The sequence below is a fragment of the Micropterus salmoides genome, unplaced genomic scaffold (assembly GCF_014851395.1).
Source record: "Micropterus salmoides isolate LMB-PRFRI ecotype aquatic unplaced genomic scaffold, ASM1485139v1 Ms_hic_scaffold_22, whole genome shotgun sequence".
NCBI classification, from domain to species: Eukaryota; Metazoa; Chordata; class Actinopteri; order Centrarchiformes; family Centrarchidae; genus Micropterus; species Micropterus salmoides.
Window position 1 is genome coordinate 8,203,232 of NW_024041373.1, and position 19,339 is coordinate 8,222,570.

The 19,339-nt window shown below is 40.3% G+C and overlaps 1 protein-coding gene across 1 annotated transcript; it reads left to right on the plus strand.

The window, feature by feature from the left end:
• Positions 1–14,367: 14,367 nt before the first annotated feature.
• Positions 14,368–18,699, plus strand: si:zfos-1056e6.1 (uncharacterized protein LOC107988029 homolog). The gene is made up of 9 exons (XM_038736898.1): positions 14,368–14,487; positions 15,340–15,407; positions 15,855–15,902; positions 16,073–16,137; positions 16,240–16,277; positions 17,189–17,262; positions 17,676–17,738; positions 17,973–18,023; positions 18,481–18,699. The coding sequence occupies exons 1-9, from the start codon at positions 14,406–14,408 to the stop codon at positions 18,532–18,534; spliced, it is 543 nt and encodes a 180-aa protein (XP_038592826.1). The 5' UTR covers positions 14,368–14,405; the 3' UTR covers positions 18,535–18,699.
• The last annotated feature ends 640 nt before the right edge of the window (positions 18,700–19,339 follow it).

Sequence of the window (19,339 nt, forward strand, 5' to 3'; positions counted from 1 at the left end):
ACCAGACTATTGCAGCAACAATTTTGATAATCAATTTGTTTTCATTCTTTTTTGCAATAATGTTGAACATTCTCTATTTCCAGATTCTTAATGAGATTTTTTGGTGTCAAGCAGCGGCGTCGTCAGCCCTGGGCATCCAGGGTTTGAAAAGCTCAGAAGGATTTTTAAAAAACGGTTTACTAAGAGACCAGTCAATCACTCACACAGTCCACATCAGTCGCGGACAAAATGTAGCCTATAGAAATGTTCAGGGAGAAAAAAAAAGTTGCTGGAGCAGCAAAGTGCCTCAATATTACAGACTTTTCTTTTGTGCTGCTGTTACTTCTAGCTGAAGGCAGCAATGATGATGTCTGCAGCAGGGGTGGGTACATCTAATGTACTTTTAATTTCGCTACATTTTCCATTCATACCTTTTATAACTTAACCAGTCTGTAATCTGCATTTTTCTTCATTAACCGATATGAGCTCATCCAGGCTGTGCGCGCAGTTACGCAGTAAAGCGCTGGTCGGGCGCTTGCCACAGTCACAGAGCTGGGCAGATGCAAACATTTAGAAAATCAGGCAAACATCTTTTAAGTTTAAGGCTTTATTGTTCTACTAATACAACTGAAATCTAGTGAGCCACACTATGGCACTGGCGGCCTGTTGGAAAGCAGCCTACGTCGCTCTTTCACGAGCCAGCAAGTGAAATACTTTCACTTTCCATTAAAGGCGCATTAAAAGCATCTTTAGTCTCTGCAGAGCAAATGAAGACTACACACTGTAGGATCTATGTCAGACGATCACTGCATTGACTGAGATATACAGGTGAATTTCAAGCCTTAATACAGGTGAAACTCGAAAAATTAGCATATAGTGCAAAAGTTCATTTATTTCAGTAATTCAACTTAAAAGGAAACTAATATATTATATAGACTCATTACATGCAAAGTGAGATATTTCAAGACTTTATTTGATATAATTTTGATGATTATGGCTTACAGCTTATGAAAACCCCAAATTCAAAATCTCAGAAAATTAGAATATTGTGAAAAGGTTCAGTATTGTAGGTAGCTAATTAATCCAAAACAACTGCAAAGGGTTCCTGAGCCTTTAATTGGTCTCTCAGTCTGGTTCAGTGGAATTCACAATCATGGGGAAGACTGCTGACCTGACAGTTGTGCAGAAAACCATCATTGACACCTTCCACAAGGAGGGAAAGCCCCTAAAGGTAATTGCAAAAGAAGTTGGATGTTCTCAAAGGCACATTAATAGAAAGTTAAGTGGAAGAGAAAAGTGTGGAAGAAAAAGGTGCACAAGCAGCAGGGATGACCGTAGCCTGGAGAGGATTGTCAGGTAAAGGCCATTCAAATGTGTGGGGGAGCTTCACAAGGAGTGGACTGAGGCTGGAGTTACTGCATCAAGAGCCACCACACACAGACGGGTCCTGGACATGGGCTTCAAATGTCGTATTCCTCTTGTCAAGCTGCTCCTGAACAACAAACAACGTCAGAAGTGTCTCACCTGGGCTAAAGGAAAAAAGAACTGGTCTGTTTCTCAGTGGACCAAAGTCCTCTTTTCTGATTACTTTGCATCTCATTTGGAAACCAAGGTCCCAGAGTCTGGAGGAAGAATGGAGAGGCACAGAATCCAAGATGCTTGAAGTCCAGTGTGAAGTTTCCACAGTCTGTGTTGGTTTGGGGAGCCATGTCATCTGTTGGTGTTGGTCCACTGTGCTTTATTAAGTCCAGAGTCAGCGCAGCCGTCTACCAGGACATTTTAGAGCACTTTATGCTTCCTTCAATAGACGAGCTTTATGGAGATGCTGACTTCATTTTCCAGCAGGACTTGGCACCTGCCCACACTGCCAAAAGTACCAAAACCTGGTTCAGTGACCATGGGATTACTGTGCTTGATTGGCCAGCAAACTCGCCTGACCTGAACCCCACAGAGAATCTATAAGACATGAGACCGAACAATGCAGAAGAGCTGAAGGCCGCTACTGAAGCATCCTGGTCTTCCACAACACCTCAGCAGTGCCACAGGCTGATAGCATCCATGCCACGCCGCATTGAAGCAGTAATTCATGCAAAAGGGGCCCAAACCAAGTACTGAGTACATATGCATGATTATACTTTTCAGAGGGCTGCCATTTTTGTATTTAATCTTTTTTGGTTTTTTTATTTTATGTACTATAATTTTGAGATTTTGAATTTGGGGTTTTCATGAGCTGTAAGCCATAATCATCGAAATTATATCAAATAAAGGCTTGAAATATCTCACTTTGCATGTAATGAGTCTATATAATATATTAGTTTGCTTTTAAGTTGAATTACTGAAATAAATGAACTTTTGCACTATATGCTAATTTTTCAAGTTTCACCTGTATTAAGTGTCCTGCTGTTGAACAGGGCATCGCTTTGGACATTAGTTTATTTTCTTTACACACTGGTATCTATTTGTTTTATAGCGATGTCCAACAGTGAGAATGTCACCAGTGAAACTAATCCTTCACTCAGCAGCTACCAGCTGTTATTTATTGATTGAGATGCACAGAGAGAGAGAATATGGTGGATAAAATAGTCCTGTTGGGTTTTACACATGACGTACAGCTTCCTCTGTATGCAGGTTTACCTACTTCAACAGCAAGCTGCTCTCGTGTTACTGCCACAATAATTCTTTCTGTTGTGAAGATTATTTAGTTGTGAATTATTTATTATAATCAGATTTTACTGCCAGCCTGTGCTGCTGCAAAGCAAGCGGATCTCCCTAATAAAAGGCACAGGTAACAAAAGTCGTCTGGGCAGCAAAAGTGATATTTTAAAGTGATCTTATAAACACCATTATGGAGACTTTAAAAGGAAAATAATTGTAGAAATGGCTAAATTACAGAGAATCAGCTTCTTCACTGCATTTGCAGGGATATTTTAATGGGCTACTTAAAAAAATAAACTCATCAAGTTGCCTAGTCCAATGCAATAGACAGTCCATTTTTACTTTGATAGTCATTCTTGACCTTTCCTCATGTGGACACATAGGGGCTGTGATCCTGCACAACAAAACATGCAAGAATTAAATCCCCACCCTACCATGGATAGTAGTGGTGCAATGGTTTGCAGAATCCGTGGTATGGATCCCTTCCACACGGAGCGGCACGCAGGTGGACCGTGGATTGATTGCAAAGTTTATTAGGATTTATCCTGTTTGACCTCTCAAAATATCCTTTATTCTGGAAATGTCAGAGAACCCAGTTAGATTCTAAATGTGCAGAACTTTGAACATGAGCAGAAAACCTATTGAAACACAGGAGCTATTAAAGTCCATGAATTTATAACTGAATTAAAATGATTTAATTTATTATTGATGACGTAAAAAGGTGCCACATGCACATTTAAAGAGGTTAACTTAAACAGTCACGCCTGCGTGTGTTTTGATTCAGCAGTGAGGATATTAAAAGTTGATCTACAGGAGAAACATATCTGAAAGCTGAGAGCTGCTCTACATTATATTCTGTCTATGAAGATTCTCAGTCATCCAGGTCATAGTTATCAAACGAAGGTTAAAATCAAGGGCAACTGGACTTGGTTGAAGATACTGGAAGACGTTTCGTCCCCCATCCAAAGGACTTCTTCAGTTCTGACTGACTGGCAGGGAAACTCAGCTTTTTAACCTCAGTGGGGTCGTTGCCCCGGGTCATCGGTACTGCTGGTATTTACATTTCTACCATCTTAGCTCCATTGGTGGGAAACACGCCTCACCACGTCCAAAACTCTATTGACTTTGTAAACAAAGTTCGAGGACTAAAACTGGATCCAGATGAAACCATGGTATCCTATGACGTGACTTCTTTGTTCACCTGCATCCCCACCATAGAGGCAGTAGAAACCGTTAGGAAACGGCTAACACAAGACAACACCCTGGACAATAGAACTAGACTCAGCCCTGACCAAATCTGCAAATTACTCGACCTCTGTCTAAACACCACCTACTTCCAGTACAACGTTGGATTCTACAGACAGAAGCATGGCTGTGCCATGGGCTCACCAGTATCCCCGATTGTGGCAAACATCTACATGGAAGAAGTGGAGAATAAAGCCCTCAACTCCTTCAGAGGAACAGCACCGAGCCACTGGTACAGATATGTGGACAACACCTGGGTCAAAATCAAAAGCCAGGAAGTGCAAGCCTTCACAGAACACATCAACTCTGTGGACAGTAACATCAAGTTCACACGAGAAGATGTTCACAACAACAGTTTGGCCTTCCTGGACTGCGCTGTACACATTGAAGAGGACAGGAGCCTGCAGATTGGTGTTTACAGAAAACCCCCACACACAGACCAATACCTACTCTTCGATTCCCACCACCCACTGGAGCACAAGCTAGGGGTCATGAGAACACTGCACCACAGAGCGGAAAACATACCAACAAGCGCCCAAGCCAGAGAGAAGGAACAGAACCACCTGAAGGGGGCACTTACAGCCTGTGGATACCCTAAATGGACCTTTGTGAAAACATCCACAAGATCCAAGAAGAACAAAACTACAGGGGAGGAGGAAAAGAAGGTCAAACGCAACAACATTGTGATTCCATACGTGTCTGGAGTATCAGAGAAACTCAGGAGGATTTTCAACAAACACAACATCCCTGTGTTTTTTAAACCCAAGAACACACTAAGACAGATGCTGGTCCACCCCAAAGACCGCACACCCAAACACAAGAAAAGCAATCTAGTGTATGCGGTCCAATGCAGTGAGGAATGCACAGACCTGTATATTGGGGAGACTAAACAACCACTACACAAACGCATGGCTCAACACAGAAGGGCCAACTCCTCAGGTCAAGACTCTGCAGTCTACTTACATCTGAAGGACAGAGGACACTCGTTTGAGGACCACCAGGTGCACATTTTAGACAGAGAAGATGGATGGTTTGAAAGAGGTGTCAAGGAAGCCATCTACACCAGGGTTGAGAAGCCGTCATTGAACAGGGGAGGGGGTCTACTCCACCACTTATCCCCCACTTAAAATGCTGTCCTTTCATCACTTCCCAGGAAACTCAACAAACGTAACCTATTGGCCTCAGGTGAAGATGCCAACGATGGTCGTTCAGTCTTGGCCACAGGTAGTCTCAACGACTGTAACGACTGTCGTCACAGCAACAAGGAACACTAACGAACCAGCGGTATCGATGACCCGGGCCGACGACCCCACTGAGGTTAAATAGCTGAGTTTCCCTGCCAGTCAGTCAGAACTGAAGAAGTCCTTTGGATGAGGGACGAAACGTCTTCCAGTATCTTCAACCAGTCCAGTTGCCCTTGATTTTTAACCTTCGTTGGATACATTATATTCTGTTACAATTTTAGATTTTTTTAGATTCCAAAGAGTGTCCTGGCCAAGGCAGGCAGTAGTACAATTGCACACTTAAGATGGGAATAAATAATCAGTTACAAGGTCATAAAATATCAAAATGTTCTTAAATATTCACCACAATTCAGCAACAAGGACAATCAAACGAGTAATCAGTCATAACATCTGAAGGCAGAATTGCCAGCCTTCAAGTCCTTTAAAAGCAACAGTGAAACAAAGATACAGCCCCCTGAGGGCTACCTGAATTTTGTGTGTCCCTTTACATAAATAACTTCCACAATAGATTGATGCAGAAAAGGAAGAAATTGGTGCAGAAAAACACCAGAATGCAGGAAATTAAGTGTTTAACACCCCCAGACCCCCCGGTTCATACTGTTGCAGTTTTGTTGTTATATTATTTGATTTACACACATGACATTAGAATTTAGCATACATGCTGGGCTAAGCCCCCAGTGTTTCATGAGCCTAAAAACACCCCTGGTGTCAAGTGATAATAACTTGAATCTTGAGCTAAATTTCATTTAATTTAACTACTTGACTGTGTTTTGTGGAAAACTATGCATAATTTTATTCCACCAGAAGAACTTTGACTTAAATAACATAAAAGGATGGAGTTTTATGGAATCATAAGAAAATAAAGATAGCTAATAAAGATTTTTTTAAATAAGAAGTTCCACACTATGTAAATTGTCAGTTAGACGAGGTCATGGGAAAATATCAGGGTTTCTGCAGATTTGACCTGGTCAAATTTGAGACTTTTTAAGACCTTTTCAAGACCATTGTGAATTAAATTTAAGACCTATATCACAACTTAAAAAAAAGAAACGCACAAAGATAAAACATGAAACGATGAAACACCGTGATGGACGATGATATTGACTAGCTACGTAATTAACAAGCTGGCATGCAGTGCACCTGCTGAAGTGAAAAATGGATCACTGGTGGGAAAAAAAGAGTTCTGTGTCTTTTCGGTGACTTTATCAAACATAACCTACTGCTGATGGGTAAACTCAAGGGAGCAGACAGGGAGACAGAGAGAAGCAGGGAAAGCCGGTGTTGTTTTGGTCACTGTACATGGCCTGTTGTTGTCTTCTGTAAAATAATCACTAAAGTTTCAGAGTGAATGTACAAAGGTAGTCATGTGTTTAAGTCTCACTGATGTAAACAAACCTTGTACAAAAACATGAATGACTTAGATTTAGTGTCTGCAGCACTGCTACTACAACTACTGTAAAGACCTTTGGGAGTGACGTAGATTCCACTGCTGTTTTGAATTTTGGTGGTGGAGTTATATTTTACCGACAGGCAGATTTTGAAACACAAAAATTGTTGATCTTTATTGAAATAAGGTTTAATCAGTGAGGGAGCTTTAGGATCATTGTACAAATAACTCAGCAGCTGCAGGTGCAGGTTTTGGTCACTAGATGTCGCCTGAGCGTGCTCGCTGGTGACGTCACGTTTGCAGAAGCTAAGAGCCCGATGAGAGCAGCTGATTCTCGCCGGGTGCGGTGGCGCGCGCCAGTAATCCAAGCTACCGGGAGGCTGAGGCTGGCGGACCGTTTGAGCTCAGGAGCTCTGTGCTGCAGCGGACTATGCCGATCGGGTGTCCGCACTAAGTTCGGTATCGATATGGTGCTCCTGGGGGAGCCCGGGACCACCAGGTCGTCTAAGGAGGGGTGCACCGGCCCAGGTCGGAAACGGAGCAGGTCAAAGCCCCCGTGCCGCTCAGTAGTGGGATCGCGCCTGTGAATAGACGCTGTAGTGCAGCCTGAGTAATACAGCGGGACCCAGTCTTTTTACACTCTTCCTACTCTTCAACAATCAGCTGGGACAACACGCACCGTCAACAACAAGCTCTTTATGTCCTGTAGCTGCTTCATTATCTTACTAAAGGTATTGGTGTCAACATAGAATATCTTTAAATAAATATAAAGCGGCTTTTTATAAGCAGATATTCAACTACATGACATTTAAGAATCAAAAGAGTTAGATGAGAATGTCCCATAAGAATGAAGAGGAAATGTTTGAACATCTCAGTGTGCCACAAAGATAAATTTAAACATCTCCACACAAACTAGAACTCTGTAGGAGGATATCTGAGACAACATTTCAAATAGGAGACCTCTAACAGTTCACAGGTTAGGTGGAGGTTTCTCTGCAGCTAGCCTCATTAACAAGGCCCGGGTCCCCCACTGACACTGTCCCCTTTCAAATGATGCAAATGTCTCTGCACGTCTAAATTTTTACTTCATTTCATATCATGCACAAACCTGGCACATTGCACATATTTGTTGTTAATTGTTAGTCGTTGTTTTTCTATATTTTTCTATTGTCAATTTATATATTTATGTACACAATATTCTCTTCTGTTGCAACACGTCTGCACAACACAAACCAGAGTAATGCACATGTAAATATCTGCCACATTGTTCTTTCTCTGCAAATAGTGTATTATTTTCTCTATTCTTTTATTATTCTTATATAACTTGCATTTCCTTATTCCATATTTATATATTTATACATTTATTTATGTCAACTGTGTATTTGTCTACGTGTAGCACCTTATCACCAAAGCAAATTCCTCGTATGTGTAAAACACTACTTGGCAATAAAACTCCTTCTGATTCTGATTCTGGATGACATTTAATTTATCCCTTTATAGGCTATGCAAACAAAAATGAGCACCTTTTGAAAGTCAGAACTGATTAAGGTATTATTGTGAATCATTCAGCTCCACAGTGCATATATTGTCATATTATGCCATGTTAAATTGTTAAATCACTAGTGAACATGTAACATGTTGACTGTACATGGCCTGTTGTTGTCTTCTGTAAAATAATCACTAAAGTTTCAGAGTGAATGTACAAAGGTAGTCATGTGTTTAAGTCTGACTGATGTAAACAAACCTTGTACAAAAACATGAATGACTTAGATTTAGTGTCTGCAGCACTGCTACTACAACTACTGTAAAGACCTTTGGGAGTGACGTAGACTCCACTGCTGTTTTGAATTTTGGTGGTGGAGTTATATTTTACCGACAGGCAGATTTTGAAACACAAAAATTGTTGAACTTTATTGAAATAAGGTTTAATCAGTGAGGGAGCTTTAGGATCATTGTACAAATAACTCTGCAGGTGCAGGTGCAGGTTTTGGTCACTAGATGTCGCCTGAGCGTGCTCGCTGGTGACGTCACGTTTGCAGGAGCTAAAAGCCCGATGAGAGCAGCTGATCCTCGCCGGGTGCGGTGGCGCGCGCCTGTAATCCAAGCTACCGGGAGGCTGAGGCTGGCGGACCGTTTGAGCTCAGGAGCTCTGAGCTGCAGCGGACTATGCCGATCGGGTGTCCGCACTAAGTTCGGTATCGATATGGTGCTCCTGGGGGAGCCCGGGACCACCAGGTCGTCTAAGGAGGGGTGCACCGGCCCAGGTCGGAAACGGAGCAGGTCAAAGCCCCCGTGCCGCTCAGTAGTGGGATCGCGCCTGTGAATAGACGCTGTAGTGCAGCCTGAGTAATACAGCGGGACCCAGTCTTTTTACACTCTTCCTACTCTTCAACAATCAGCTGGGACAACACGCACCGTCAACAACAAGCTCTTTATGTCCTATAGCTGCTTCATTATCTTCTTGTTTCCGTCACAAAGCAGCTGTTTGTTTGTCCTGCACCGCCTCCACCTGGAGGAGAGGAGCAATGACCATCAATCACAGCAGGCAGTGCAGCGACACAGATACAGAAACTAACAGGAGTTCATTTCAGTGTGTTGACATAATAGAAACAAATGTGCTCTCATTGTGTTAACAAAGATCTTGTGCGATGAACAATGCCAACAACCAATAAGATGTGCTGTGATTGACATGTGACACGTGAAGTGTTTTTTTTTTTTATAATCAATGGCTCATGGCTTACTGTGACACTTACAACAGTCATCATTAATGGTCAAGACCTGTGCTACTGTGACAATGTCCGCTGTGAAAAAAGGCTTTTGGCTTATTAGAAAGTTAGTTGGCCTTGGTTAATAAAAAGAGTAATTTTCTCATTCTCATTTTACAATAAGTTGTCTTACTTTCAATTGACTTATAAAGAACAGTATTCACCAATTCAACAAATTATGTCACATTTCTCCTCTGCAACCAACTTCTGAAAAGCCTGCCTTAGTAATTCCAACTGGAGTAGTGACAGACATTACGGATTGAAAATTTGTGGACGGAAGCTTCTCATTACAGGGTAAGTCTGGGTCCTTGGTCTGAGAATTAAAGCAATTAATTCAATTCAAATTAGCTTTATTGGCATGAATGTGTAACAACAATATTGTCAAAGCATCATACAAACTACATAAGAACAATCAACCCCATACATTTCATTAAACAATTAATTAAAGCGTAAAGTAATTAATGCATATGTGTGTTTGAGTTAGAAAAATATAAATATAATATAAATATAAAATATATTAAAAATTCAAATAAAATAAATAAAACAGTAAGCGTGTGTGTGTGTGTGTGTTAAAAAAATAAAAATATATTAACATTAAAATAAAATAAATAGATAATGTTATGTAAAAACAAAACAATTACTAAAATATCAAACTAATAAATATCAAAATAATAATAATAATTAGAAAATTTGTGTAATTATTTAGCAGTCTGAGTTTCCACTGGTTGTCTTCACTTCATGGCATGAGGAGATATATTTTGCAGCAATTATTTGACATTTGGGCATTTCTCCCAGTAAATAGGGGAGTTTCTGTGTGTCTGATATGGTTTGTACAGCGGGGGGATTAGAGTCTGCACCAGGCTGGGTGAGAGGGGGGGAGTCCTCAAGGAAAGGGCTGTGGTCCTTCAGCAGGTGTAGTGGGAGTTTGGCTGGATGTGGTCTGGATCTGAGAGGAGGGTGTGACGGCAGAAAATTGTTTTCTTCTTACACTTATAATCTTTTATGTAAGTACTTATAAGAGTGCTACTTTTCTCCCTTTATTATGTCTTATATATTGTTTTAAATCTTTATTATTGTTCTTGTTATTCCAGTCTGTCCACATGTGTGGGGTTTAGGTCAGGGATGTGGGGTTGTTGATTGTTTTCATTACTAGCTGGTCTTCTCCTTCCTTGACTGGGACGAGTCAAGGATCGTTTTTTACCCAAAACATAGATGCTCAGACTGTGTAAATGATCATGCAACCCTTTGCTCTGGGACAGACATCAGTGACTGTCTAAAAGAACCTCTGGTCCAGCTGATTTTGTTACTTCTCTGTTTATTCTCTTTTGTTAAATAAATTCTTCAAAGACAACGGTACATTGTAACTCAATTATTTGCTCAACCTCTCACCAGGAATATAATTTCCACGACAGCACAGGGGGTTGTGTGGAGTTCAGTCTGGCTTGTAGACTGAGCCTGTCCCTGTCCTGTAGCTCTTCTCTCAGGATAGCCAACTCAGTTCTGAAGTTGTCTCTGTCCTTCCTAAGTTCCTTCATCTCCTCACTGAGATGATCCAGCTGTCTTCTCTGATGAGCTAGTTCTTGTTGAAGCTCTCTCAGCTGTGAGTTGACACTGTCCTGTCTCAGTCTTATAGCAGGAAAGTCGAGCTCAAACTGTCTCAGGTCGCCTTCTATCATGGCAGTTCCATTTTTGAATAGGTTTACTGTTATTCTGCTGGTGTCAGAGTCATCCTCTTCCTGTACACTTATTTTCCATCCATTACAAATGCCTGCTCTCTTTATTGCTGGGTAATGAGAGCTGAACGCATTCAGCAAGGCATATGGTTCATCAGTCCAGAAGATTAAATTGCCGGACCTTCCATCTTTGTAGTGGTCAAGGAATAGGATTTCTGGTCTTTCTCCAAGTATTGTTTGTTTATATTGTCCCTTTGCAGTTTTGCTTTTGAAAGCTGGGGGATATTTAATGGTTTCAGAGTGTGTAGATATCATGAAACAGTTGTTGATCTTCAAGCTTCTGTGTTCTGTTTAAAACTGCACTACTGCTGTTATTGATGGCATTGTGATTTCAGTGTCCAGTAGTTTGCCGAAAACAAGCGTTTAGCAGCAAGCCTTAAACATGACCTCACCAATTAAGCTTTAATTGTTTTTCAAGGTAACTTAATATTATGTGATGTAATATATAGCACTGCTTATTCCATTATTTCCACAGTATATTCTTATCATAACAACCACTGCTACCTATGAAACAAAATATCCCATCCTAATGTTAAAACATTTGTTTGTCAGGTGAATTGTATTCCTCAGGATAATTATATTGTTGAACAAACACAGTCAATCCAAAATATCATTGAACCTCAAACCTGAATGTTTAACTAAGAAAAAGTGAGTTTTTCTATTAGGCAGCAAAATTACAAAAAAATATATTTCTATCAAATTAAAACAGGAACCCTTTATCTACTCCATCATTTTCCAGAACTGTCTGAAACCTACCTGGAAGTAGCCTTCAAGGTGCCAAGTGCTCAGAGACATGGAGGATCAACAGTGAATAAGATTAACAAGTGGAAGTGTCAAGATTGGGCCAAGAAATATCTGAAGACAGATTCAAAGGTTTTATGGATCGATGAACAAGAGTGACTCTTGATGGACCTGATGGGCCATGGCTGGATCACTGATGGGCTCTGCACCACTTCGACTGAGGCACCAGCAAGGTGGAGGAGGGGTAGGCTACTGGTATGGGCTGCGATCATTAAGAATTAGATAATGAAGCAGCTATAGGACATAAAGAGCTTGTTGTTGACGGTGCGTGTTGTCCCAGCTGTTTGTTGAAGAGTAGGAAGAGTGTAAAAAGACTGGGTCCCGCTGTATTACTCAGGCTGCACTACAGCGTCTATTCACAGGCGCGATCCCACTACTGAGCGGCACGGGGGCTTTGACCTGCTCCGTTTCCGACCTGGGCCGGTGCACCCCTCCTTAGACGACCTGGTGGTCTCGGGCTCCCCCAGGAGCACCATATCGATACCGAACTTAGTGCGGACACCCGATCGGCATAGTCCGCTGCAGCTCAGAGCTCCTGAGCTCAAACGGTCCGCCAGCCTCAGCCTCCCGGTAGCTTGGATTACAGGCGCGCGCCACCGCACCCGGCGAGGATCAGCTGCTCTCATCGGGCTTTTAGCTCCTGCAAACGTGACGTCACCAGGGAGCACGCTCAGGCGGCATCTAGCAGAGGTGTGGAATCGAGTCACATGACTTGGACTCGAGTCAGACTCCAGTCACAAAAATTATGACTTTAGACTGGACTTGACAAAATCAGAGAAGACTTGTGACTCGACTTTGACTTTAACAACAATGGCTCCTGACTTCACTTGGACTTGAGCCTTTTGACTTGAGATGACTTGACACTCCCCATGCGCAACTATAAATTATGATATAAAAAACTGCGCAGCGCATAAACATAGCGCGGTGCTCAATTAGACGTGGCTTTCTCCAGCAAGAGGGAACAATCACCGACCGTCAGAAGCGCGATCTCTTGTCTCTGGCAAGAAAGTCATGTTTGACATATTTTAAATGTTCAACACTGTTAGTAAGGAGGGTGGCTGAGGTTTGAGTTTTAATTTGTAGGGGGTTTAAAGTAGTAATTACATTGTCATTTTGTAACATGTACCGGGTAATTAAAAAGTACTTATTTCTAGGTCCCTCCTAAACTCAAAAGTGTGACCTCTCATTGCCTTCTACCTACCAGTCGGCTCCCTGTCAGACTTTGATTAGTGTCCTTTATGTAGAAAATACTAACACTGTTGGTGGATTACACCATAAAGTGTTTCTTGAATGTTGTTATACAAGTTAAAGGTGCTTCTGTGCTTTACATTGGTAGCATTACTGTTTAATATTCCTGTTTTTACTGTGTCTCACTTACCATTAATCACTGGATGCTATGTATGACCTGAAGAGATCATGATTGTCAGCCTGAAAACCTGTGAAAATATAATCATTTGTATCCTCAATTCTAATTATTTCAAATTGAATGAAGACACTGGAGTTTATATTCTTATTCTATAAAAAGAATATAGCAAAGGTCTCAAAGAAAATATGAAAAAAAAAACTTTCACTCATGTATTTTTCTGTGTATATTGACAGATGCTGATGCAGTGATAGTGTCCACAGGACAAGAGGTTGTGCTCAACAGCAAATCTAACTGTCATGCCTGCATTAATGACTTAATTCCTAGTTATTTGATGATGTCCTTTGTGTATTTTCAGGCTCCAGCCTCCCTTCTGCTGTCCTGGCAGTCTTCTCTCCATCCAGTGCCGAACTCCAGTCTAACAAAGCCACTCTGGTCAGTCTGTCCAGTCAGTCTGTGCCTTCAGCAGAAGTGAGCTAGGCGGCTAGAGGGGTCTAGCGAGCAATTGGAGCTCTACCAGCATCGCTTTTCAGCAACCAGACCAGACTTTTTCCACCCAGACGTCAGACGTTTGCACATGTAGTGTCTTTGGTTTAACATACTTTAGAGAAATACATATACCTATACATTTCAATTTCAGAATAAGAATCAGATTAAGTTTTGTTTGCCAGGTATGTGTACACATACGAGGAATTTGACTTTGGATTGTACAATGCTCCCGATGTTGTTGCTCATACAATAATAATACAATAACACACAGGCTACAGTATAGAGAAACACAAATATACACACTATAAACAAAGCAATTCATTGCAATTGAGATGATTTATAACAACAATCACAATAAATTTCAGTTATAAAGCACCTTTCAAAACTACAGTTATGAAGTGATTCACAAACAAAAACAAATAAAAGAAAGCAGGAGATTAAACTCAATTCAATTGATGCTAACACAATTAATTTTATGTTATGACCTGAGTAAATACTCTGCTACTTTCCACAACTGTGTTATTAATTAATGTTGAATTATGTCTCTCAAACAGACCCACCTATTAAATTACAATATTAACTGCAGTAACTAGAAATAGATGTCAGATAAATAGAGACAGTGAAAGTACAGCATTTCCCCCTGACATGTCTAGTAGTGCAGCTGCAGAGAGATTTATTCTGAAAGTCCCCGGCCGGATGTAGCAGGTTGTCTCGAGCCTGGCCGCTGCTGCCGCTGCTGTGTGGATGATTAAAATGTCTAGCATAAGTTTTGACAAACCAAGTGTTTCAAAGACCTGGATCGCTCTGAAACGGCTGGACAAAAACGGTTCGTACAGTTTGTGTCCGTCCACTTTACGATCACTGAGAAACGATTGGTGAGCCACGTAACGTTAGCAGATGTTCGCGGTCTGTGTCCATGCCAACCAGCCTCTTTAACCCATTGTAGACTAAATGTAGATTATGCGCTCATCTTGGTCTCAGACCATGGTATAAATCCAAACTACGTCTACACACGTTATTCATACATAAAGTGTTTTCTTTTTACCCTCGCTAACAGACAGGTGTAGCTAGTAAAGCGTATTATCCATAGCTAAATGATCAAAGAGTGACAGCTGTATCTGACAGTTGAGCGTGTGTGGCAATTGTGGCAATTAAATGTAACGTTAGGCTATCCTATAATAGCCTACTAGCGTGGTTGCAGATCTAATAGGTTAACACATCTAATTTAATAATTTACTAATGCTTTATAGATCAGTTATGAGCCATTAATGAGAACATCTACATCATATATATCATTAGTAGTCAAGTTATTAATAGATGCTCAATTCCGCATTTATAAATGTAAATATGTCATTAATAAAAGGTTATCTGTTTCTCCCTTTCTCATAAGAAATCAGAAAAGCATACACAATCATCATCATGCAACTGTTGATAAGGTTTTTTTTTATTATAATAATCCATCAAGTCTAGAGATGTAAATGTTTAAAATCCCCTCCAGACATAATAAATTGTGCTTGATGAGGTTTTTTTTCTACATCTATGCCTGAAAAATACAGAATCAATGAATATACAAACATTTTCTATATTTTCTATATCAAGTTTAATGGCCAACAACTTACAAACACCTTTTAATGGCGGTAGTAGAAAACGGTTGCATCTCATGTTGCATCTGTTGCAGATGACAGAGTGGTGGCTCTTCGAGAAGTGTCTGTTCCTCCAGCAGCTGAGGTCACCACGATCATACAGGTGTGCAAGCAGTCCACTTTTATTATTGTACCTGCACAACAGGACTTTCACATCTGAAAGTCAGACCTGAGGGTTTAGAGTGCTCACAGCAAACATAGGATGTGTTGAGTTGGACAATGACCATTGTGTTTGTTGTAATTCTTACCTTCTTACTTGCTGATTTGGGACAAAACACACTTTTGGAAGATTTTGTTTTCAGTTGAATTCACTTATATCTTCACATTTGGTGGGATGATATTTTTCTATCTATTTTGACACTATTACTGTGAAAGCCACACACACATTACATGAAACTATGGACTTTCTTTGTTCACCCACTGACTTATTAAAACATTTTTAATATTACCAATGATAACTTATTTTGAAAAAATAACTGAAAATATCTGGCTGTATATTTTTTTTGATGTTGCATTTAATGCTATTATATTTTTTGATATCTCTTTTCAGATCATCACCTCTACCTTTGGGCTGAACTCTTCTGGTGTCATATTCAAGGTTCAAGGACTCCTTTGGCCTCATGTTAGAGATGCAGACCTATCATTGAATGCTTTCTGTTAGAAAGAAAGAAAACATGTTTGGTTGTAGCTGAAACTATCTACTACTATGGGGTCCGAATTCTTAAAAATAAATGGAGCTGGAAAACTTCTGCTTTTGTCTGTTTGCAGATAAGAAACCACCGTGGATGTCTGATCCCTCTGAACAGCTTGATCCCTGCTAACAGCAAGCACATGTAAGGAGTTTTGACTGTAGACTATAGAATTGACATATTTCTATACATTTCTATTCATATTCACATTTACCAAACACTTGTACTATGTATTTTTCATTTCAGGCCATATGTGCTTGAGGTAGCCAAGATCTTTCAGCATGGTAAGAGCGGACTCACCTTTTGTTCTCTTTTCTTAAACTGTGGGTCAAGATCTGAACAGGGACCTGTCATTTGGGCTTCTACATAACATGAGAAGGTTGATAGTGATAAATATGAATATGAATATTATTAAATATGTACCTAAGCTGGTTAGCTTAGCTTGGCTTGGACTAAATGATTAACAGATAAGACAAACAGGTAATAAGTTAGTGAGTTTTAGGGATGCTTTTAGCTGGAATTTATTACCTTTGGACAGAGCCAGGCTAGCTGTTTCTCCCTGTTTCCAGTCTTTGTGCTAGGCTAAGCTAACTGACTGTAGCTTCATGCGTATCGGACAGAGTGGTATCATTTTTCTTATCTAACTCTAATAAAGCAATTAAGAGCATTTTCCAAAAATATCAAACTACCTTTAAACTACAGGTAACACAGCAAGTTGGTGACACTTTTCTTTAAGTTTTACCTATTTCCTATTTAACATTAACAAATGCCCTTATGGCTGCACACACTACATTATAATGTGAACTATTTATTAAATGATTATATACTGATTATAAATGCTAGGTAAAGGGACTTAAAGTAAAGTGTTACCAATTAAAATACTATTTTAAATGCTAATGGCCCATTTAATAAAGCAGATGACACATTTTTACTGCGCAAATATCACTTGAACAAAGGAAACACAGTAGCACACACCATAGTTCCTGGCAAACTACACATCTGTCCTAAGTTTAAAATGCTCATGAACACCTGGGATTGTTGGTACTGTGTACTATATTCTCATATGTGCTCAATACACAGTGACAGTACTGCTTTATTTGTGCCTGTTTTTAGCCATACTAATTTTCTTATATGTTACTTAAGTGAAACACAAATTATTTAACTCAGTAATGGTCGTGGGATTGTCTGTTCCCAGTGCGTCCCAAACCCAGAACCATTCCCATGATCAACAAGAGCATGAAGACCAAGCCACAGGCTATTGACAGGAGGGTAAGACAAAGGAACCACATGGTGGTAACATTACCGAATGACTGGTTCACTAAATCATACAGACTGATGGATTTATTCAGCAATGCTGGTCTGCAATAAAATATTTGGAAGAGAAAATGTGAAGCTCTAACTCTCTTAAAGCAGGCAACCACATGTCCTTTTAAATGACAATTTAGTATGTTTGAAAGTGTGAATGAGGAGATGATCTAATACTGAAAAACACCACTGACAACAATACAAAAACTAATTTTCCTCAGGTGAGGTGGAAGTCTGGCCTTTTCCTTCAGTGAAGTGATAAATAAGCAAAGTAATCATGTGTTAATCACTTTGTGGGATCGTTTCATCCAAAACACTGCATTTGGAGTAGATACAAAGAACAAAATGCCCCAAACAGATTCTATGTTTTATTGCAGATTGAGAGACTGGAGGAGCTCCTGCCTCAGATCAAACTCAGGCGCGACAAAAAACTAAGCGAGGTATTTTAACTGTCCTCTAATCCTCAAATCCTGAACACAATGTCAACCATAACACAGCCATGTTTAAGAGTGTAACTGTGGCCACTTATTTGTGGTAAATGTTGTTTGATTGTTTGGGGAAATGTGTGAATATGAATGCGATAGTTTGTGTTATTATTACACTTTTATAGAGGTATTTTACATTCACACGCATCTCTACATCCACCTGACCTTGACCTCTCTGTCCTGTCTCAGGAGATTGAATGTCTCAACCAGAAGCTGAAGTTTCTTCATAACAGAATGCAGGTGAGTCATTCTGATCAAACATACAGTGCAAGCATCTAAGCTCTGTTCAGATTATTTTAGATCTGACAAAATAACAGATTAACTTTTAACAACTTTTTTAACAATTACAGACACTGCTACAGTTACAAGACAAAATTAATAATCTCAACTAGCAGCATTGTATTTGCTGGAAATGCTCCATAGCTTAGTAACATGGCACTGAGACAATAAAATCTGAATGTGAAAATCTAATATGGCACACATTTTGCATAGTTTGCAGCAATGCTTAGTTACTTCTAAATTGAAGGCTTTTTGTGTGCAACCTGTCTCTGTGTTACGATACTTGCATATTGCCATTAGAACTTATAGCTGCAACCTTCTCAGAAACAATTCCAAGGAATGTTTTCAAATAAGTCCCTGGGTTGTTTCGTCAGTCTTTGTGTTTCATGTTTGCACACACTGTCCTGCTCTGTTGCAGGTGGCAGATTCTCGCAGCTGGAAGGGAGTGCTGACCAGAGCCCCTCTGTGGTAAACCAACACATACATTTCTGGCTGTTTTAGAAGACATGAATCATCTGTGGGAATACGGTCACACTCATCATTCACTGCAGATTTGATCATGCCACCATGTGAGGATGGATTGTGATCTGGATTTTTACAATTTATTTTTATATGTATTAAAAACCTTGGACACGTCTTTCCTACAGTGTTTTCGGTATATGAACTACTTTTTATGGCCTATAGAACAGACATTTTATCTATTTCTTTCTGCCTGGAAATATAGTGAGAAATGGTGTGTGTCACTTTGTATAATTGAGGAACAACATATTTGTAAGGCTTTTGTGTCGGGCCCTACTAGAATTAACTCGGGAAGCCAATATGGCTTGACTGGCGAACAATGATTGAATAAATGACAGAATGTAACTTGTGATATAACCGTACTTTGTGTGTAACAGAAAATATGTGAAATAAAGGAGAAAAACAGTTTAAATTTTTAAGTCAGTTAGACGAGCTCATAGGAAAACATCAGGGTTTCTGCAGGTTTCACCTGGTCATGACGATGATGATGGACGATGACATTGACAAGCTACGTAATTAACAAGCTGGCATGCAGTGCACCTGCTGAAGGGAAAAATGGATCACCGGTGACTTTATCAAACATAACCTACTGCTGATGGATAAACTCAAGGGAGCAGACAGGGAGACAGAGAGAAGCAGGGAAAGCCGGTGTGTTTGCAGTGAGAGAGGTAAAGGTGTGTGTGTGAGTGCAGGGAGAAGTCGAGGCAGGCGCAAAAGCAGGTATGCTACATTTATGCAACATGAGAACCACCTCCCTT